At 31.2% G+C, this 23,436-nt stretch overlaps 1 protein-coding gene across 1 annotated transcript in view; it reads left to right on the top strand.

Moving 5' to 3' along the window:
* The window catches only part of LOC127726525 (kinetochore protein NDC80 homolog), a 98,768-nt gene that overhangs the window by 56,714 nt on the left and 18,618 nt on the right, over window positions 1-23,436 (top strand). Inside the window, exons 3-8 of the mRNA XM_052233903.1 lie at window positions 11,260-11,517; window positions 13,526-13,637; window positions 14,794-14,880; window positions 16,664-16,849; window positions 17,757-17,837; window positions 22,384-22,477. Coding sequence (XP_052089863.1) covers window positions 11,291-11,517; window positions 13,526-13,637; window positions 14,794-14,880; window positions 16,664-16,849; window positions 17,757-17,837; window positions 22,384-22,477 — 787 coding nt within the window. The 5' untranslated portion in view covers window positions 11,260-11,290. The remainder of the gene's footprint in view (window positions 1-11,259; window positions 11,518-13,525; window positions 13,638-14,793; window positions 14,881-16,663; window positions 16,850-17,756; window positions 17,838-22,383; window positions 22,478-23,436) is intronic.

The raw sequence follows: 23,436 nt of genomic DNA on the forward strand, positions 1-23,436 counted from the left end.
AACTTAAGTCTTTAATCAAGACATTGAAAAAGGAAAAATATTAAATAGCAGCTATCTTTTGAAAGCAGTCTAAGTAAGCACCTTCTCCCAAGCACATGTAAGTGCTATTACTATAACACAGACCAGCACAGTACATGTACTAAGAATAAGACAGCTTAGTGACTAAGAAAAAAGAAAAATAGAAAAAAGGAAAAAGTAAAGAATTAAAAATCAGCTTTCTTCTTTTGCATATAACTTCAGACAGCAGCTTATTCCCAGCACATGTAAGTGCTAGTACTATAACACAGACCAGCACAGTACATGTACTAAGAAAAAGTCTGCATGGTAACTTTAGTCATTAATCAAAATATTGAAAAAGGAAAAATAGTAATTAGCTGATACCTTTTGCAAAGAATCTTAGTAAGCACCTTATCCCAAGCACATGTAAGTGCTAGTACTATAACACAGTCCAGCGCAGTACATGTACTAAGAGTAAGACAGCTTAGTGACTAAGAAAAAAGAAAGAAAGGAAAAAGTAAAGAATTATAAATCAGATTTCTTCTAAGCATATAGCTTCAGACAGCAGCTTATTCCCATCACATGTAAGTGCTAGTACTATAACACAGACCAGCACAGTACATGTACCAAGAATATTGATTGATTGTTTGTTGCTTAACGTCCTAAATATAAGATGATAAGAATAAGAAAGCCTGGTAACTTAAGTCTTTAATCAAGACATTGAAAAAGAAAATATTAAATAGCAGCTACCTTTTGAAGGCAGACTAAGTAAGCACCACTTCCCAAGCACATGTAAGTGCTAGTACTATAACACAGACAAGCACAGTACATATTCTAAGAATAAAACAGCTTGGTAACTTTCTAAGTCTTGAATCAAAACATTGAAAAAGGAAAAATAGTAATTAGCAGCTGTGGTTTGCAAACAGTCTAAGTAAGCACCTTATCCCAAGCACCTGTAAGTGCTAGTAATATAACACAAACCAGCACAGTACATGTACTAAGAATATTGATTGATTGTTTGTTGCTTAACGTCCTAAATATAAGATAATAAGAATAAGAAAGCTTGGTAACTTAAGTCTTTAATCAAGACATTGAAAAAGGAAAAATATTAAATAGCAGCTATCTTTTGAAAGCAGTCTAAGTAAGCACCTTCTCCCAAGCACATGTAAGTGCTATTACTATAACACAGACCAGCACAGTACATGTACTAAAATTAATGCTTAACTTTGAAAATTAAGATTGAAATTTGGAATTTAAACGTTTGTAGGCTTTGAAATCATTTTTTGTGTTTTTTTTTCAATTAGGGACACTGTTCATTATATAATGTTTTATTTGTATCTTGTGGTATTCATTGAAATAGATAAATCCAACAAAATTAAGAAATGACAATACTCAATAATAATGAAATTAAAACACTCTATAATAAAAAGAGGTCAGCAGTACAAGTTCTGGATAGAAATAAGCAATAAATAGCATCAGTTAAGTATTAAGAAAATGTTACGTTAATGTGAATGAGACAACTATATCCACCAGAGAACATATGAAGAAGTAAGGAGCTATAACTACGTAATTATTGTAACCTTCAATAATGAATAAAGCATAAAATTATATTCAGCTGTAAAACATGCAAAAATATAAAACTAACTTAAAATCATTTGGCTTTGTCTTGACTCAGGTACAGAAACAACTTACAGAAAGGCTCAAAAGTACAGACTGAGTTTTCTCAGCAATTGAATGCTAGTTCAAGGTCATTGACCTTTATAAATGATGATAAATAAATCGTGTTTGTACACCAGACCATAGAAGCAACAGAAAAGTTAATCCTTTGTTGAAAGACAAGTGACCAATCAAATACAAGTTGCTAAATATGATTTAAGCCTCTGTCTGACTTACAAGAATTTGGTTATGATGGTGTTGTGCATGTAGCACATGAAAGTGCAGGTGAAAAAAAAAACACACCAGCACATCACATGTACTAAATACACAACACTTTAAATTCACAAGTACACATGATGTGGACAAATAAAGACTTAAGTAACATTTGACCTACTAGAGATGGCTACAAATATTGTTTATGCTCGTTTTTTAGCACAAGTTGTAAAAACAGACTGACCATACAATTACACATAAGACAACAACACATATAATAACAAGCTTAGGGCCACCAAGGTGAAAATATAACAAGTTTTTCATAATGGACTAGTAATAGCTTGTAAAAATGTTTAAAGGAGAAAATTAAAGATACAAAGAAATACTTCTTAAATGGTCTGGTACAAGTGCAAATTAAAAGAACTATGTAATTTGTACATACATGACATGTTAAATGTTAAAAATTTACTATTTACACTTTCATAATATGTATTTTTTTAATGTTTGAGGCATGTTTTTCAATTTATTACATTTTCAACCATAATAATTTGATATTATAAACATAATATAATAGTTTTAATTAAGGTTACAAAGGTTTTCTTTTTCAAACATTCTAATGAACAAGCATCCATGTACATGTACATTTTTTGTAACTTAAATGGATGATAATTTTGATATGGACCTACATGTATAATGTGTATCATTTGTCATGTTTAACAGATATTTAATTCTTTTTCTATTTTAAGTAATACCTCCTGAATTTTCTATGGTTGTAATTATATTTTTTAAGATGTGTTTATGCAAGCATTTAGGCTATTTAACAAATAAAAAGAAATGATTTAACCGATTAAAAAGCTAGTTTCAAAAGTGATATAATATGAATTGTGCATTGTTGAATTTTTTGTTCTTTCATGTTTTTCATTGTAATATTTTTTGAAATATAGATATTTCTATTTTCAATACAAGTTAGATAACATTTTTGGGTAATATTTTTTATGATAACCTTACAAACGATTTTGCATTTCTAACATTTATCTTTTTTGCTTATTGAAAAAGAAAACATGTATCAAATGCATTCAAAAAATTGGATTTTTCAACCTAAAATAGTTTATGCAGGCGAGCATTTGTCTTTTGCAAGTTTTGCCTATTTGGTAAAACATATTGACCTTAATCTCCCATCATGCAATGTTTTCAAAACAAATTTAGCCTAAGCTATTTGATAATGACTAAAAAATGAATTGAAATAAACAGTCTGAAATAATTAAATAAGCATGAAATTTCCATTTTTACCCAAAAGGGGTTACCAGTTTAAATTTTGTATCATGTTATTAATGTAATAGGCGAATTTGAGAAGTTTGATTTCATTTTTTTTTTAATGTTTATGTTATAAAATTTACTATTCTTAAGTTAAAATCCAATGAATTACATAATAATTGAAAAAAACATCTTTAATAATCTTTATAACTAAAATAAAGGTCTTTATTTAATAGTATCGGTATATACTTTATTTTCTATATACGAATAAGAATAAAGTTCCTACCTGGATCAGCAGGTCTTCAAACTCCTCTTGAATAACAGAAGGTTCCAAAATTTCTTAATTTATAATATTATAATTAGAAGCAGCAAGTCAGGTGATTACTTTCTGATTGGTTATTGTTATTTACTCAAGCTAATTAAGGTATGGCTTGGGAAAATAACGACCAATGGAAAAAAAGACAAAGAAGCCATAGTTTCTTTTTTAGTAAAAACAATCTAGATGAAGCCATACCTAATGATAAAGTACTAATTTGTGATGTAAAAAAATGAGAGTAGAAAAAAAAAAAAAAAAAAGTGATGTAAAAAAATGAAAAATATAAAAAAATATTTTAAATAATTTCTGTAAGAATAAATAGATAATTTTACATTAGCATCATTCCAAAATACAAATAAGAAAAAAACCAACAAAACACATAAATCTCAAGGCAAATAAAAAAAAATTCTTTCATGAAGAAACCCATAAAGAAATTGACGATAAAATGTATCAAATTTAGTTATTTTGTGCATCATCACAAATTTCTGTACCTTTTCTTTGACTTTGTTTCATTATTTTCATATAATACACTATAAAATCTGGTCCATTTATATAAACCAAAGTAGCTAGAATTAACCTCTTATTATCATAAATTTCAGCTTATCTTGTACTCAGCTATTTATTTTACAGTTTAAGCCATAGAGTGCATGAGGAAAATCCAAATTTATTAAATTAATTCCATGAAAAATATCTAATCAATAAAAAGAATTATATATTATAAATTATTTTGGTAAAAAGTGATGTAAACCTTAATCCATATAGTTTGTTTATCTAATTTAGAATATTAAAGGAGATGAATGCCATTTCATTCTTGTTTGTCAGCTACATTACAATGCTGGTTTTTTTTTTTGGGGGGGGGGGGGGGTGTGTGTCTTTTATATGTACATGTATACCTTAACTTGCAATAGTTGTATTGGTAATAAGTCATAAAATTTTGAAGAAGACATTGGACATGTTGATGATGTTTTTTGTTTAAATATGTTAGTTTAAAAATTCTCCCCTGTCCTTTTATTCAAGATTTTTTAAAGTGAATTGGCCTTATTGATTTGTTATAATTGCTTTAATCTTCAATATAATTAAATATTTGCCACTGAACATACAGAAAATAAAAATCCATTCCACAATTATTAGGTTTAATATTGTTGTGCTTTATCCTTTTTAATATACCTGCCATTTAGTAACCTTAGCATGACAGACAAATTAGAAATCCATTAGTTATCCATAATTTCAGTTCTGTGTATAGATCTTAATGGTTAAGAAATATGCCATAGCGAGTTACAGATCAAGTGTTAACATTGTTTTGGATGGCATACTTAGCCTTAGAAATTTTCTTGCTTGGCTTTTGAAAAGTCTTTAAAGCTTTCAGTTGTTCCATGTTCATTTATACTTTGTCTAAATATGTCAGATAGTGACAAATATCATGAATATTGAACATATTATATATTTTCATAAACAGAGATGTCCACAATGTTACAGAGAAATATGCATAAAACTGCTAAAACATAAACCATGTAATACCAAAGCCCATCAGATTAAAATAACATTATATATTACATTATATAAGATATGGAGATGTGGTATGATTACCAATGAGACTACTATCCACCAGAGACCAAATAAAGAGCATTATAAGCAACTATAGGTCACAGTACAGCCTTCAACAATGAGAAAAACCTACATTGTTTTTAGTCGGCCATAAAATGCTCCAATATGACAAAATGTGAAACAATTCAAATTAAAAGACCAACTGCCCTATTTATGACTTAACATTATAAATGGAAAACAGATATAACAGACGGCAACCAACTACACCTACTGAATCTATATATAACAGAGTTTATTCATGTGTAACCTATTTCTTGCTAGATGTCAGAGCAACATTCCCAAAATTGTCAGATACAGATACAAAAATTGCTTTGTTTGAACACTAAAGTCCTTATCAACATTATATCAATACCTTGCAATCTTTCGAACAAGTTTAAATTGGAAGTTTTAAAATTATTTTTCAATCATGAACTTTTACAGTTTATAAGTGAACAGGGACTTTAAAACTGAGAATTGAAATTATGGTTTTGTAAGAAAGAAAGAAACAATTTTCAAAGTGATGACGATGAAAGAATATGTACTTATTTTTTTGGGAAATTTATTGACAATTATGAAATATTAGAAAACATTAAAATAAATTTCACACTTTTGATTCTAAAGATGGTATTTTACATAGTATTGTAATAATGGTGATAAAGTTTTATAATATTAATGAATATTTTTATTTAAATTATTAGCTCACCTGGCCTGAAGGGCCAAGTGAGCTTTTCTCATCACTTGTCGTCGGTCGTCTGTCGTCGTCGTCGTTAGCTTTTTACAAAAATCTTCTCCTCTGAAACCACTGTGCCAAATTTACCCAAACTTAGCCACAATCATCATTAGGGTATCTAGTTTAAAAAATGTGTCCGATGACCCCGCCAACCAACCAAGATGGCCACCATGGCTAAAAATAGAACATAGGGGTAAAATGTAGATTTTGGCTTATATCTCTGAAACCAAAGCATTTAGAGTAAATCTGACGAGGGTGAAACTGATTATCAGGTCAAGATCTATCTGCCCTGAAATTTTCAGACAAATCTGATAACCATTTTTTGGGTTGCTGCCCCTGAATTGGTAATTTTAAGGAAATTTTGCAGTTTTTGGTTATTATCTTGAATATTATTATAGATAGAGATAAACTGTAAAACAGATAATGTTCAACAAAGTAAGATCTACAAATAAGTTGTCATGACCAAAATTGTCAGTCGATCCCTTTAGGAGTAATGGCCTTTATAGTAAATTTTTAACAATTTTACATAAATTTTTGTAATCTTTTACAAAAATCTTCTTCTCTGAAACTACTGAGATGAATTTAACCGTACTTGGCCTTAATCATTATAAGGGTATCTAGTTTAGAAAATATGTCAGATGACCCAGCCTTCCAATCATCATGGCCGACATGGTTAAAAATAGAACATAGGGGTAAAATGCAGTTTTTGGTTTATATATCTGAAACTAAAGCATTTAGAGCAAATCTGACAGGTGGCAAAAATGTTCATCAGATTTAGATTTATCTGCCCTGAAATTTTCAGACGAATCCGACAACCCGTTATTGGGTTGCTGCCCCTGAGTTAGTAATTTTACAAATATTTTGCAGTTTTTTGTTATTATCTTAGATATCATTATAATATCTAATACTATTAATTATGATTTTAACCTTATTTTACATGATTTCCAAAGCATCAGTAAATACAGGTGAGCGACACAGGCTCTTGAGAGCTTCTAGTTGATTCTAAAGATGGTATTTTACATAGTATTGTAATTATGGTGTTAAAGTTTTATAATATTGATGTATATTTTTTATTTAAATTATTTCTATTCTATTTTTTTTTATTAATTTTTACACATTTTTGTTTTCTTCATTTCTATATTTTTTTTGTTTGATTTATTTGTGCACATTTTGATTTGCTTTTACTGCATAATTTTTTATTAAATTTATTTGTGTAACTTTTGTTTTTTATTTATTTGTATAATTTATATTTGTTTTGGTTTATAATTGTAGATATAATAAAAACTGTAAAAAAAATACACAATGCACAAGAAAACGAGAAAAAAATAATTGAAACAACAAAGCAATACATGGCTTCACAATTTGTGTTTTCACTAGTATGTCTAATTAAAAAGGAATCTTGTAGAGTTTGGTTATGGGTACAAAGATTAAACTTGTATGGCTTTAAAAAACAAAGAGAAAGTTAATTATGGCTTCATTAGGGCAGTTAGGGTATAGTATGGGCTTGGGGGTCAAAAGGAAATACTATGTTTGAGTAAAATGGCTTTGGAGTGGTAGTTTGTATCATGTTAAATTTAGGGCTTTGTGGTTCAAAGAAAATTAATTTTTCTCAAAATTTAGGGCTTGAAAGGGGAAAAACATGTTTACATAACCTAAAGAAATTAATGCTTGAAAATGCAGCTAGTGAAAATAATTAATTTCAAAGAAAAAACCTTGAAAAACTTATATTTGTACATTATGTAATTAAGTTTGTTAAATAGATTATAAATTGAAATAAAGATTATTAAATTTATAAAAAATAATGATCACCAAAATTTAAAAAATAAATGCATTAGTAAAGTAATAATAATTTCTGATTAAAACTTAACCTTTTAAAATATGTAAAAATCTTAAAACAGCCATTTAATTCTAAAAGTATTTAAAACATGTAATGTATCATCCTTTATTTGCTTGCCTTTTTGTTTTGTTTAAAACTTGTTGAGATTGTAGATTAGATTTTACAATTGGATTATATAGCAAGCATTGGAGATTTGCAATTTTTGCCTGCTGACCGAATCAAGTATCAGTGACCCACTTTGATAAAAAAAAGAATCTATCAGATTAAAATGTGGAAAGTGGTATATATAAAGAAGCTTTAGCATCTGCTTTGCTTTTATTGTTGTGGTGACCTGCCAGTCATTTTTTTCATTACTTTTATTGCATTTTGAAGAAATATATAAGTGTATGTTACATTATTTGTCTCTGGTGGAGAGTCGTTGCATTGGTGATCATTGGTGATCGTACCACATCTTTTTATCTTTAAATATCAAGTCAAACAAGGAATTATTTGAATCTGGAATAATTTTGAATTCTTGAAATTTGATAAAAATGTTTGTTGAAAACTAACCAAAATAAAAAGCATGGATGAGGTTAATTTTACTTTCACTGATATTTCAGTATGAACTCCTTTATTAGGTTAGTTCATTATATATTTCTAATCAATTTTCCTGAATTCAAAATTATTCCAGATATAAATAATTCCTTGTTTAGAGAGAAATTCTGAAGTCTTACAATACGTTTCCATCGTATTTTAATATTTTAGAATATTTGGAAATGAGTCATAAACATGATAAAATGCAGTTTTCTATGCCTCCATTGACTTTATACGACATATAAATACGTTTGTTTGTATTTTTATATGGTATATATACAGTCATTTGTTTCACATGTTCACATATCTGCCAACTTTTTCCGTTACAAATTTTAAGCAATAACTCTGAGAACCTGTTGCCAATCTTTTATACTGTAAATTCAATAATTTTTGCTATGTTGCAAAAAAATGTGACTATCTGGTTCCCAGTAACAAAAACTTGCATTCATAATTTCAGTTGTAATATTCCTTCATAAAATTTTGGCAATCACATTAATTAAATCTCACATTTTGACCAGTAAACAGTGACAATAATAAACATGATAAATGCACATTAATTTCTGAATTTACAGTGTATAGATTGTTTATAATGTGATATATAAGGGTATTAAATTAGTGTATATGTGCTTGGATGCCAATATAATTGTAAGAATACCTATTTTGTGTATTCAGTTTATACAAGAGAGACTTTGAGGTTCCAGGACTACACCTCTGATACGGCCATAAATCAGTACAGTTCTTTTATCCACACTTTGTTTTGATTTTAAAATCCACTTAAATCAGAGTTGAACGTGGCAAAAATGTGGAAAATCCTGAATTTTTTTTTTCATTTTTAATGTTGGTTCACATGGTTTAAAATTAGTTAATTAAAGAATCAAGTTTAAGGCAAAGCATAACAAGCAATCAGTTTATGTGGAAGTAGCAGCCACAGTTCGCTTCAAATGACAAGATCTGACATGATAGCAGAATGCCGATGTAATTGATTTAATTGACAAGTCTGTGCACCATTGGTGACAAAGGATGCTCAAGTTCCTCAAGGTTAAATACTTAAGAGAACGAGGGCCATGATCCCCAACTAAGTCAGCTCATATTCGCAAGTTTAATAACTTTCTTATACTATTTTGGATTTGTACCAAACTTGGACAGAAGCTTGTTTATGATCAAAAGCTAGTATCTAGAAGGAAATTTTGTAAAATAATAAATCCATTTTTTCCGTATTTTACTTTTAAATGGACTTAGATTTTCTGTCAGGAAACAACACATTCACTCTATGGTTAAAGTTTTTAAAATTTTAATAACTTTCTTATACTATTTTGGATTTGTACCAAACTTGGACAGAAGCTTGTTTATGATCAAATGCTAGTATCTAATAGGAAATTTTGTTTTCTTCAAGTTAACATTACATTCAGTCTGCAGTTAAAGTTTTTAAAGATTTATTAGATTCATAAACTATCCTGGATTTTTACCAAACTTGGACAGAAGCTTCTTACAATCAAAAGATAGTATCAAGAGGAATAATTTTATTGATTACTTCCTCATTTTTGTTGAGCCTGCGATTAACAGAAAAAGTTGGTGAGACACTGGGTTCCGCGGAACCCTTACGAATTTTATTACAATATAATGAACAAATTATTTTCAAGATAAATGATGATAGTTAAGAAAGAAAAATTAAAGTTTAATGCGTTCCTGGCGGACAAACTAATAAATCATAATGATAGTTCCATTTTCACTCTGCTGGTGGCTGAATATCCTGGTAAAAGTACATACCACTCACTTAAATTAACAATAACATATATCGAGTCCTGGAAAGTATGATTCAGCAAGCAAATCTGTCGGCTTAGTTTGTCCTCTCTATTTAGTCCAATAACATTAGGAATCCGGCTTTTATCTGGACAGTCTGAAAAATGAAAAAAAACAAAAAGAAATTGTTGGTAGATAGCAAGGGGAGGTGGGGTTTTTTTTTGAAACTTTCACTAATCTACAAAAGCGGCTAGTTCAATGTAAGGCTGAAGAGTGATTCTGAGTCATGTGATGTTAATTAGAGGGAAAGAAGATATGGATCCAAATGATGCAATAGTTCTTTCTATATGGAAAATAAATAAATTAATTAAATCTCTTTCATTAAATTGGTTTATCTTATAAATGAGATAAACTGTATTATTTCCTTTTTCCAATTCCCATTACTTGACTGTATAATCTGAACTGTTGTAAGGCCTAAATTAATATATTGATTGTTTCCCCAATCCCGACCCTGCCAAACCAGGTGTGGGTAGGTAGGTAGGGAAATAATATTATTTTTCCGAAAAGCTTGAACATTATCGGACTATCTGGCAAGCCTGAAAATCCAAAATGATTAAAATAATATTTGACTTAGTTTTGACAATAAAATTTTACGAGTAGCACCATTTTTGCAGGGTCGGTCGGGATTGGGGAAACAAACAATATTTTATTTTAGGCCTAAGATACAAGTGTTTAAAACAGTGAATTACTGAACATGACTAAAGTCATATATAAAATAGAGATTTGTTTGTAAACACTGGTGGATTCAAGGGGACAGAGAGGGTGTAGTCCTCCCCTCCCCCTTTTGATTTAAGAATATATCATATTTTTGAATAAATTCGTCCAAATTTATTTTCGCTGTATATATTCCTTTTTTATGAAATTATACCCCCTGGCAATTGTTCTCAATTTTAATGTCTTTCTGTAAATCTATTGTGGTTTCAACTGTTTTCTAGATGGTACCGTCTTTAAAATAAGAGAAATGTCCCAGAAAAATCCTGGAATGTTTTTCCATTCTATTTTTCAAACTTACTTAAGATAAGAAGATTCTTTTAAGAATTAATTCCAAATCATGAAATCCCCAAGGGTTTCAAAGTCTGCCTGAAATAACAGGAAACTGGAAAAAGTCATTGATTTTCAACAATATCTATGAATGGAAAGTGTTTTCAGCCTTAGAATGACCTGCTTGCAAAATGAGGCAATACCTTGTCATGCAGCGTAAAACAATCATCACTCACTCAACTAATGACTCCCATTGTTCTACAAATGTAATATCAAATGACAATGTTACAAATTAAACAACGTTTCCATATTTTTCAGTTTATTCCAGTTCTAGAAAAAGTACATTAAAATGAGGAAATCAAGTATTGGAGGAAACAGACTCAGTAGCCATGGCAGTAGTAGTAGCAGACGGTCATCTTCAGCTGTGGCACCTCTCAGAGTTCGTAATGACAACACACATAATACACAGCATCAGAGTAGACTATCCTCTGGAACCTCTAGGTTGTCATTCGGTAGATCTGCTAGCAGTGGTTCAGGGAAGAGTCCCCTTGGCAGAATAGGAATGCCTATGGGAAGGTATGCTACATTCCTTCATTTATTGTATGGTAAAAGAGAGGGAAAAGATAGCAAAGGGATACTGTGGATCTATTTATTTTCATGGATTAAGGAAAATTTACGTACGGTGACCTATAGTTGTTAATTTCTGTGTCATTTGGTCTCTTGTGGAGAGTTATCTCATTGGCAATCATACCACATCTTCTTTTTTATATTTACATGTTTGTGGTTATTTAATTTCATGGTTTTGCCGAAGTCTAGGTACAAGCCTATATAAAATATGTCATTCATTTAACATTTAATTTCGTGGTTCACTTGTTCCAACGAAATCCACAAACAGTGGTATCCAACAAATAATAATGAATCCACAGTATTCAAACTCATAAGTCGAAAAACAAACTGACAATGCCATGGCTAAAAAAGAAAAACGATGAAAAGACAAACAGTACAAAAAACACAACATGAAAATCTGAGCAACACGAACCCCACCAAAAACCCGTGTTGTGTAAGCGTTAGATTTGAATTGGATTAAGTTTAGGGTTAAAGTAAGACTAGGGTTCAAGACAGAGTAAGGGCCAGGGATACTGACAGTAATAACATATAAAGGCAGGGTCTCTCAAGAATAGAAAGGTGTGTCTATAATCATGATAATGCTATCCTCTCCAATTTATTACTTGCTCTTTAGGAAGTTAGCTAGATCATACTTAATTGAAAGATCATCTTGTACAGTACACATAAATGCCTACAGAAGATGTAAAATTGAAAATAGATTTTATTTGTTTTATGGGAACATCACTTGGGTTCAAGAGAATGGGAGGTCCTGGTATATTTAATTTTTCAAGTGATAGGCTCTCTTTATGTAAGACATTGTTCCTGAATAAAGCATTAATGTAAAGGAATGAAGGCACTTGACCTTCGTAATTCAAAAATCAATAAGTTCCCTCCAAGAAAGGACTGGTGCAAGACCTTGGACCCACATTCTGTTGAACCCCTGCATCGTCTTTTAAAATCAATCTTAGACAAAGCAAGGAAATTTATGAAGGCAGAAGAAAAGGTTGAGATTTATAAAAAAACTAGTAAAACCGTGCTACCGTGTACCTTTCCCACGTCAGGAACCTTGACATTACTAATGTCAAAGACATTTCTTGTTGTTTTTGTTATTTGAAAATTTGGTGTTAATAGATCTTTTATTGTTTTTGTCTAGCCTACGACAAAAGTCGCGGAAAGCAAGACATAAAGATTGCTTTTCCAGAGTCAACAATTGTTAAGTTTTCTGCTTAAGTTAGTTTGATAAGAACTACTTGTGACAGATCAATGATATTTTGTACAAAGTTGCATTACTATCAGTACATCTCAGTTTGTCGACCATTTCTAGGCCCTGCCCACAAGATCATGGTCCAGTGACTTTGAATTAATAAGCAATGTTGCTTATCGACAATTTAGACCATGATGTATTGTGTAGACACCTGTGCAATGTTGAAGACTGTATTTAGACCTTGACATATTGTGTAGATACCTGTCCAATGTTGAAGACTGTATTTAGACCATGACGTATTGTGTAGACACCTGTCCAATGTTGAAGACTGTATTTAGACCTCTAGATGTCTTTTGGATATTTTTGTCTTGTGGTTGCTGTCTCATTGACATATATCCCTGTTTTCCTTTTTTTTTTCGTATGAAAAGATTACAAGTAGGAATCTCTGCATCAAAAGTGCTAATCATAAGTATTAGCTAAAACACAGGACCACCAGCCTGTGCCTGTAAAATCTACTCTAGCGGCCAATAGAATCTTAAAAAAACAATTTCGTCAAATTAAAACTGTGGAATCAAAAGTTTATCGCAAATACAGCAAAAATTAGGCACTGTCTTGCAACAGGAAACAAGGGTCTGAGACGAGTGTACTTTTGTGCAATTATACTTTTTTTTTTCTTTTTTTGTTGGTTTCACTTCACAAAATGGAAAAGTACAGAAGAACCATATTATTAATTTATATACTAGTATTATTATCTGTCTGGTGTTTTTTTTTCAGGTTGTCGAGAGGTAGTAGTGCTGGTCTCCGTGGACAGAACTGTGTACCAAAGGACCCTAGACCTGTATCGGACAAATTATTCCAGAGAAATTGTATAAAGAAATTAGTAGAGGTAACATAATCAAACAACTCCTTGTTTAAATAACGGCTCAGGTGAAATTTGTCTTTGTCACCTGCCTAGCTTTGCATGCCCACTCAAAATGAACCTCAAATTTTGTCAAAAAGTTAAGTTTTAGAATCCTAGTTCAATAATTACCTGCCCCAGAACTTTTAAAATATTCCATCTAGACGCTGCATTCATTTTAACATTGAATTAATTGTTGGTGAAGATCTTATGCTGAAGAAAAGAATGGCATGTCCAATCCACTTGGAATATCTAGAAGTTTTTTCGACTCCCACTTACTGTGGATTGATGGCAACAGAAGAAAAAAAATCACCTTAGCCAGGGGTTCAAATTTAAGTTGAATAATGAAAGGTTAAAGACCATTTGAATTTAAGTGAAAGGTCCCTCTTAAGAAAGCCAAAGTTCCTGTACAAATCGTAAAAAGAATGGTATATGTTTGACCTTTGTAATCCAAAAAAGTCCCCTCCCAGAAAAGACAGGGTCAGGACCTCATACCCTCTGATGTTGTTCCTTATACTGTAAACCAACTAATTTTCTGTAGCGATTTATTTTCGTGACTTTCGCGAGAAAGAAAAATAACGCAAATATAAATCGTCGCAAAAATTTTAAACTTGGATCTTTCCTTGTCTAATTTATACATCAAGTAAATTTGAAAATCGTGAAAATAAATCGCCGTGAATTGGGCTAGAAAGGGCTAAACGCGAAGTAAAGTTTCTGCAAAAATAAGTTGGTCCAGTTTCATATCTTATTTATAGATCTATGTGGCCTTGATTAGTCTTATGTGTGAAAACTTGAGTTACAAAATTGAAATATGAATAAGAGGGGATGATGGGTATACATCATTGATTCATCAACACAACAAACCTATCCATGCTATCCCTTTGCAGTTTTTGCAATATTTTATTATTTAACATGGTAGGTGCAGATAACTCTTATTTATATGACTGGGTTTGCCAGTTATTGAGTTTGCCGCTTTCCTGTCAGTGGTCAGTGGTTCTCGCTGGGCACTCTGGCTTCTTCAAATAATAAAAGAAAATAGCCAATAATGGTTAAAGTGGCATTAAACACCAAAAATGAACCAATCAATTGTATAGACTAGGAAGTGTATTCAAGTCCAATGTTAATTCTTGTTATTACTTTTCAGTTTTTATCTGAGAAGTTGTACCCTCACAGTATATCTGACAAATTACTGCAGTCTCCAACAAGCAAAGATTTCTTCAGGATATTTGAGGTATTTATATTGTAGACAAAAAGTCGTGGAAGAGTAGGTTTAAAATATTTTATCTTGCTTGTCAAAAAGATGTTATTCTTTTGATAATGCTGTTCTTACAATGTTTAACATGATTTAGAAATTTCTGAAATTTTCATAATGTACAAGTTTTAAAGGGCTTTATGATAGGTTTTGGAGTGAGAGCTATGAATAAGTTAACGCATCAACAAATTCTGTAAAAGTACCTTTATTTCTTAAAATTTGTGAAAAATGGACTTAAAATGATGTCCAGGTAAAGTATTTGATCAACATTAACTGAACTATTTCACCTGTATAGGAATGTGAACTCCTGACACAATGAAACAGTTTATACTTGTGTAAACTTTCATGGTTTCAATGACCCTCACCAATAAAAAAGACAATATATAACATTGATTTCACTTGCTGTGGCTTTGGAATTTCATTGACTTAAATTGAGTTACTTCCCTTGGGTATCATTTTGAGGGTAAACTGGTTGATTTTCTTTTTCAACTTTTAAGCAAGCCTGTAAGGATGAATGTCTGTTAATAAAGACAATGCAATTTCCAATAGGAACTCCTATAACACCTAATGCAGTGGCGTTTTTACTATACTGTAAATTCAGAAATTATTGCGATGTTTTTATTATTGCGAAAAATGCGACAGGGTTATAATCGCAATAATTTAAACTCGTATTTTGAAATTTTTTATATGAATTAAACAGGATTAATCTCAATATCGCAAAAATTAAAATAGCATTTTAGTCTAAAATGACAAAATCGCAATAATGAATGTACGCAATAATTTCTGAATTTAGAGTATCAATTTCATTGACTTAATTTGGGTTGGAGTTACTTCCCTTGGGTATCATGTTGATGGCAAACTGGTTGATTTTCTGTTTTAACTTACCAAATTGACACATTTTGTATTAAGCAAGTCTGAAAAGGTGCACTTCTGTAAATATGGACAATGAAATTTCTCATAGGAGCTCCTAATGCTATGAAGTTTCTTAAAAAAATCATATCCTGGACTAGAAAGTTCACATAAACTTTTATTTCGAAAGGTCTAGCTAGAGGGTTTGCTACATAGTTTCATCTTTCTAAGAGTTTAAGCTTATACTGAAATTCTTTACTTCAACGTCCTTTACTTTGCAATTGAGTCCTCCTGAGAATTCAATTTGACCACTATCCAACTGTATTTATTCAGACAAAGGGAAATAACTCTACTCAAATTAAATCAATGGAAAACGATTGAATGATACAAATTGTCATTTAATTTCCATTTCATAAATTTAATGATGGAAGACTATTTAAGCTTATCTGCAATGTCTCTTTTCTTTTGGTTGTCATGCTCTTCAATTAGATGATTTTGATGCCTTTAGAATTTCTATCATTTTTGATGTTGACACTACTTGTAAAGATTATGCTAGAAATGTGTTGAGCACTTCAAATAAAGGCAACAGTAGTATACCGCTGTTCGAAATTCATAAATCGATTGAGAAAAAAACAAACCTGGGTTACAAACTAAAACTGAGGGAAACACATCAAATATAAGAGGAGAACTACAACACAACAGAAACACAACAAAATCTGTGTCATGGGTTCAAGTCTTGCAAGAAATACAAATTAATTATGATAAATCAATTCTTTCAATTCTATTTTTTGATAAAAAAAATTTAATACACAAATATTTGATCAATACAAATTCTAAATTAATCCCTGACTGACATGAAATTTAACTCAATTATATAAATGTACCCATTAATCATTGTTATATTTTTTTCCAGTTCCTGTATGGATTTCTAGTTCCAAAGTTTAAGTTGGATAAGAAGCCAGAAGAACAGATACCTAAGATATTCAAGCAGATAGGTTATCCATTCATGATTTCCAAGAGCCAGATGTTTGCCTTAGGATCTCCACACACCTGGCCACACATTTTGGCTGCAGTCTCGTGGCTTGTGGACCATATACATGTATGTTTTGTTTTAAAACCCAATTGGAATCCATGTTTGTTTTGATATATTATTATTGCGTGGAATTCCAATTTTCGTTGTTATACGTAAACATCAAATTTAAATCTTTAACAAGGTATAAATTTTCTTTTGGCTTGTACAAAGACAAAGGCAAAACCAAGAAATCAAATATCCACAAAAAGGCAATTTTTCCTCAATCCACAGGAAGTGGTAACCACGTAAAAATATCCACAGTATTTGCTGCTGTTTTTGATAGCCATCAGTCAGGCATAAACTATTCGTCTGATTTCTGCAGCTTGTAATAGCTCTTCTTATTTGCAAAAGACACAATTTCAACACATAATTTTGTCATATATTGATTGTGAAAAGTGCTAGGAGATAAGTGTTGCAAACAAAAATATTAGCCTTTTACATTTTGATAGCATAATTTGTATGCAACATGTCAAGAAATCACAATAATGAAACTCTCATTTGTGTCAATAAAATGACCACTGAATTTAGCAAGGAGATATAAGATTGCACAGGATTTCAAAAACTGAAGGAAAGTTCACTGTAACCCCTTATTGAAAAGAAATAATCAAAAAAATTGTTTAAACTGTAAAATGAACACTTTTACCTATTTGTTCCACAAAAATAAAGACAAATTCCATACCCTTTAAAAGTAAATTGAAAACTTTTTTCAAAGAGCTGGTTCACTAATTTTTGGCACTGGAAATCTGAAAAAATTTAAAAGTAACAATGTTGTGAAAATTTGATGAAAACAAATGCTTTTAAAATGTCCAATTGTTTCAGATAAAACAGATCACTAATTGCATTATTAGTGATGTATTTGTTACTACATAAATGCAGTTGAATTTTGTTTAAAAAGGTTGATTTGTAGATAACATCATGTGTTTATTTATTTCAGGCGGGAGAATCTCTTTCAAGCTGTATAGATAATATCATGTTTCCTCCGGATGACGACTTTGACACAAAGTCTGAGAAGAAGGTATTTTATTTTTTCACGTTGAGATTTTTACTGCAGAGAGTCTGCTATTATAACCTTTTCTGATTTTGTCTAGGCTTGAGCTCAGTTGTTGTAAAATATTATATGTACTAAAACAGTAACTTGATTTGATGACATGGTAAATTTGTGAACACAAAAATTTAAGAGGAGGTAATATCCCACTGCTTTTAAAATCATGTCATAACGTTATAAAACAACTCTTTTTTGTCGAGCCTTTGACTTTAGTCGAAAAAGCAAGACATAGCGATCCTACATTCCGTCGTTGTCGTCGGCGGCGTCCACAAATATTCACTCTGTGGTTAAAGTTTTTGAAATTTTAATAACTTTCTTAAACTATCCTGGATTTCTACCAAACTTGGACAGAAGCTTGTTTATGATCATAAGATAGTATCCAGAAATAAATTTTGTAAAAATAAAATTCCATTTTTTCCGTATTTTACTTATAAATGGACTTAGTTTTTCTGCTAGGAAATATTACATTCACTCTGTGGTTAAAGTTTTTAAAATTTTAATAACTTTCTTAAACTATCCTGGGTTTCTACCAAACTTGGACAGAGGCTTGTTTATGATCATAAGATAGTATCCAGAAGTAAATTTTGTAAAAAAAAAAATCCATTTTTTCCTTATATTACTTTTAAATGGACTTAGATTTTCTGCCAGGAAACAACACATTCACTCTGTGGTTAAAGTTTTTAAAATTTTAATAACTTTCTTAAACTATCCTGGGTTTCTACCAAACTTGGACAGAAGCTTGTTTATGATCATAAGATAGTATCCAGAAGTAAATTTTGTAAAAAAAAAAATCCATTTTTTCCTTATTTTACTTTTAAATGGACTTAGATTTTCTGCCAGGAAACAACACATTCACTCTGTGGTTAAAGTTTTTAAAATTTTAATAACTTTCTTATACTATTTTGGATTTGTACCAAACTTGGACAGAAGCTTGTTTATGATCAAAAGCTAGTATCTGGAAGGAAATTTTGTAAAAAAATAAGTCCATTTTTTCTGTATTTTACTTTTAAATGGACTTAGATTTTCTGCCAGGAAACAACACATTCACTCTGTGGTTAAAGTTTTTTTAAATTTTGGTAACTTTCTTATACTATTTTGGATTTGTACCAAACTTGGACAGAAGCTTGTTTATGATCAAATGCTAGTATCTAGAAGGAAATTTTGTTTTCTTCCAGTTAACATTACATTCAGTCTGCAGTTAAAGTTTTTAAACATTTATTAGATTCATAAACTATCCTGGATTTTTACCAAACTTGGACAGAAGCTTCTTACAATCAAAAGATAGTATCAAGAGGAATATTTTAATTGATTTACTTCCTCATTTTTGTTGAGCCTGCGATTAACAGAAAAAGTAGCGAGACACTGGGTTCCACGGAACCCTTACGAATTTTTTTTTATGAATAAGCATTCACATAAACCTGAGTTCAAGGCTTCTGGTCATGAAACTTGACTCACTACTCGGAGTACAAAATTTGTGCTCAAAACAACAAATCCAGTAAATTGATTGGTTGATTTCTGAATCCTACTCGAAAGTTTTATGAACGCAAGGCTTAATGTACATGATATACAAATATGATGAAAGCATGATTTATGATATGAATTTATAAATTGTGATGAGAAAAGACATCCACCCAACAATATATATCAAAATGAAAGGACATATAGAGTTTCAACACTCACACATTAAGAGTCAAAGTACTGTCTGCTATTTAACTCACTGTCGGAGAAAAGTCTGAAAATCTGCTTTTCCTTGTTAAAAGCAGTGTTGTATATAAAAAAAAACAAACTTTCAGTTTAACTTGCTCAAAATAATGGCTCTTTGACTATGGAAATTTTACATAGATTTGTATTTTCTTTTGTAACCTTTTTGCATTTTAGGGTTCAATCAGAGTTTATCAACACTCTCAGACTGGAGTCTTATGCTGTTGCAAGCAATTAATTTGAGAATTAATGTTACAGACCTTTGGTTAGGGAAATACAATTTAACTTTGTGTTTTTTTTCAGTCTGAAGTTTTTTTTGTACAAAGCCAGCATAATATTTTTTTGTCTTAGGAAGCATTGACTTTTTAGCTCACCGGGGCCCAAAGGGCCCCATGTGAGCTTATGCCGTCCGTCGTCGTCATTGTCTTCTGTCGCTGTGAACTATTTAAAAAATCTTCTCCTCTGAAACTACTGGGCCAAATACCTTCAAACTTTAATTAAATGTTCCTTAGGGTATCTTGTTTATAAATTGTATCCGAAGTTTTGATCCATCGACAAACATGGCCGCCATGGCTAAAAATAGAACATAGGGGTCAAATGCAGTTTTTGGCTTATATCTCAAAAACTAAAGCTTTTAGAGCAAATCTGACATGGGGGTAAAATTGTTCAGTTGGTCAAGATCTATCAGCTCTGAAATTTTCAGACGAATCGAAAACCCATTGTTGGGTTGCTGCCACCGAATTGGTAGTTTTAACAAAATTTTGCAGTTTTTTGTTATTATTTTGAATATTATTATAGATATATATAAACTGTAAGCACCAATAATGTTCAGCAAAGTAAGATCTACAAAAAATTTAATATGACCATAATTGTCAATTGACCCCTTAAGGAGTTATTGCCCTTTAAAGACAATTTTACACAATTTGTTCATCAAGTTTGCTAACATTTAAAAATCTTCTCCTCTGAAACTACTGGGCCAATTACCTTCAAACTTTAACTAAATGTTCCTTAGGGTATCTTGTTTATAAATTGTATCCCAAGTTTGTATCCATAGACAAACATGGCCGCCATGGTTGAAAATAGAACATAAGGGTCAAATGCAGTTTTTGGCTTATATCTCAAGAACTAAATCTTTTAGAGCAAATGTGACATGGGGTAAATTGTTTCATTGGTCAAGATCTATCGGCCCTGAAATTATCAGACGAATCGAACAACCCATGGTTGGGTTGCTGCCACCGAATTGGTAGTTTTAACAAAATTTTGCAGTTTTTGTCTCGCCTTGACGGAGTCAAAAAGCGAGACATAGGTATGCTGTTTCCGGCGTCGGAGACGGCGATGGCGTCAACAATGTATTAGTTTGTGATAAGGTCTAGTTCATGGTGAACCACTAGTGGTAGGTCAATGATATTTGGTATGCAGTTGTATTAGCATTGGCACATATCATTACCTTGGAGATTATTTGGCCCCACCCCCTCAGTCAAGGTCTATTGACTTTGCAACTTTTCATAGTTTACATGTATTAGTTTGTGATTAGGTCAATTTGGGGGAAACCACTAGTGGTAGGTCAATGATATTTGGTATGCAGTTGTATAAGCATTGGCACATCTCATTACCATGGAGATTATTTGGCCCCGCCCCCTCAGTCAAGGTCTATTGACTTTGAAACTTTTCATAGTTTACATGTATTAGTTTGTGATTAAGTCAATTTATGGGGAACCACTAGTGGTAGGTCAATAATATTTGGTATGCAGTTGTATAAGCATTAGCATATCTCATTTCCATGGAGATTATTTGGCTCCGCCCCCTTAGTCATGGTCTATAGACTTTGAAAATTTTGCTAAGTTAACATGTATTAGTTTGTGATTAGGTCAGTTCAATGGGAACCATTAGTGGTAGGCCAATGTTAATTGGTGTTCAGTTGCATAAGCATTAGCACATCTCATTTCCACAGAAAATATTTGGCCCCCCCTCAGTCATGGTCTATTTACTTTGAAACTTTTGCTTAGTTTACATGTATTAGTTTGTGATTAGATCAGTTTAAGATGAACTGCTAATGTTAAGTCAATGATATTTGGTATGCAAATTTATTGGCATTTGCAAGTATCGTTTCCATGGAGATTATATAGCCCCACCCCTGATCATGGTTCATTGACTTTTAAACTTTTACATAGTTTTTAAGTTAATGTTTGTGTTTAGGTTTGTTTAAAGGGAACGACTTATGATAAGTCAATGGTATTTGGTATGCAGTTGTATTAGCATTGGCACATCTCATTCCATGGAGATTGTTTAGCCATGTACCTTCAGTCATGGTTCATCGACTTTGAATATTTGCATAACTTACATGTTAAAGTATTGCTATTTTAATTTCAACATTTGCATTATCAAAATTACAAAAAGGCGAGACATATCTCTGTGATAACAGTTTATTTGTTATTAGTTTGAATATTATTATAGATATATATATAAACTGTAAGCAGCAATTATGTTCAGCAAAGTAAGATCTACAAAAAAGTTAATATGACCAAAATTGTCAATTGACCCCTTAAGGAGTTATTGCCCTTTAAAGACAATTTTACACAATTTTTTCATCAAGTTTGCTAACATTTCAAAATCTTCTCCTCTGAAATACAGGTGAGCGATTCAGGCTCTTGAGAGCCTCTTGTTTGGAGAACTTAACATTAAATTTGGCAAATACTCTAAATCAGAATAATTGTTTCTTCTTTTATAGTAAAAAAACCATAACCCCCCTCTTTTAGAGGCTCAGAGTTTCATGGTTGTTACCTTAATGTATATCTGTTTGTTATTTTGTTTTTAGATAGAGTTTGATTACATAGAGTCTACATATGTGGCCTACATGAGAGGACAAGATACATTTGAAGAATATGATGATAAACTGGCTGATGTTTTAAGTAAGATTTACTGCTTCTCTCCTTACCAAGCATTTAGGGAGTAAGAGGAACGACTGTGGCTTGGATTCCGAATAATGTGTTTCTGCCAACTGTTACTAGGATGTTAAAAGTTATAAGTGTGTCAGTCTAGTACAAAGCAGGGTTCACATTTATATTCATTTCACGGTAACATGTTTCAGTCCTGATGAAAAAGTAATTTTTTCCATTGGATGTTACACACAATAAAAAAAAAAGGAGATGTGGTATGATTGCCAATGAGTCAAATATCCACCAAAAGTAAAATGAAGTGGATGTAAGTAATGATAGGCAACCATTAGACCTTCAACAATGAGGAAAAACGCATACCGTATAGTCGGCTTTAAAAGGCTCTGACATGAAAAATATGAAACAAATCAATTGAGAAAACTAATGGCCTAATTTATAACAAAACAATGTACGAAAAAAACAAACAGGATAGACATGAACTAACGACAACCACTAAACTACAGGCATCTGACTTGGGACAGTCACATAAAGATTGTGGCGTGGATAACATGTTTGGAAGTGATCAACCCTCCCATAACCTGCACAACATAAGAACAAACTATAAAAATCTATCCATTCAATTAAATAAGGTTTCATACTCATTAAAGATTAACTGTCATGGAAGGGCCTGTTGATTGCATGTTTTTTAAATGTAGGTAACTATTTCCTATATTATGATTCAACATAATATTCATACGTACTGAATCTTGTAAAACATAAATTTGAAATCATGACAGTGAATTTGTTAACATTTGAAAGTTTGCTATATTGTAAAAGGAGTTTGTTTTAAATAGGTTATTAGTTATGGATAACCTTTAACTTAAGTCATTTGAGTGTTTCCCAATCTGATTGAAATACAGAAATAGAACTGAGTGTCATCAGATCCTTGACCTTGTAGGAAAAGTGTTGATTTAGAAAAATCCAAACAGTATAGT

The sequence above is a fragment of the Mytilus californianus genome, unplaced genomic scaffold (assembly GCF_021869535.1).
Source record: "Mytilus californianus isolate M0D057914Y unplaced genomic scaffold, xbMytCali1.0.p SCAF_18, whole genome shotgun sequence".
NCBI lineage: Eukaryota > Metazoa > Mollusca > Bivalvia > Mytilida > Mytilidae > Mytilus > Mytilus californianus.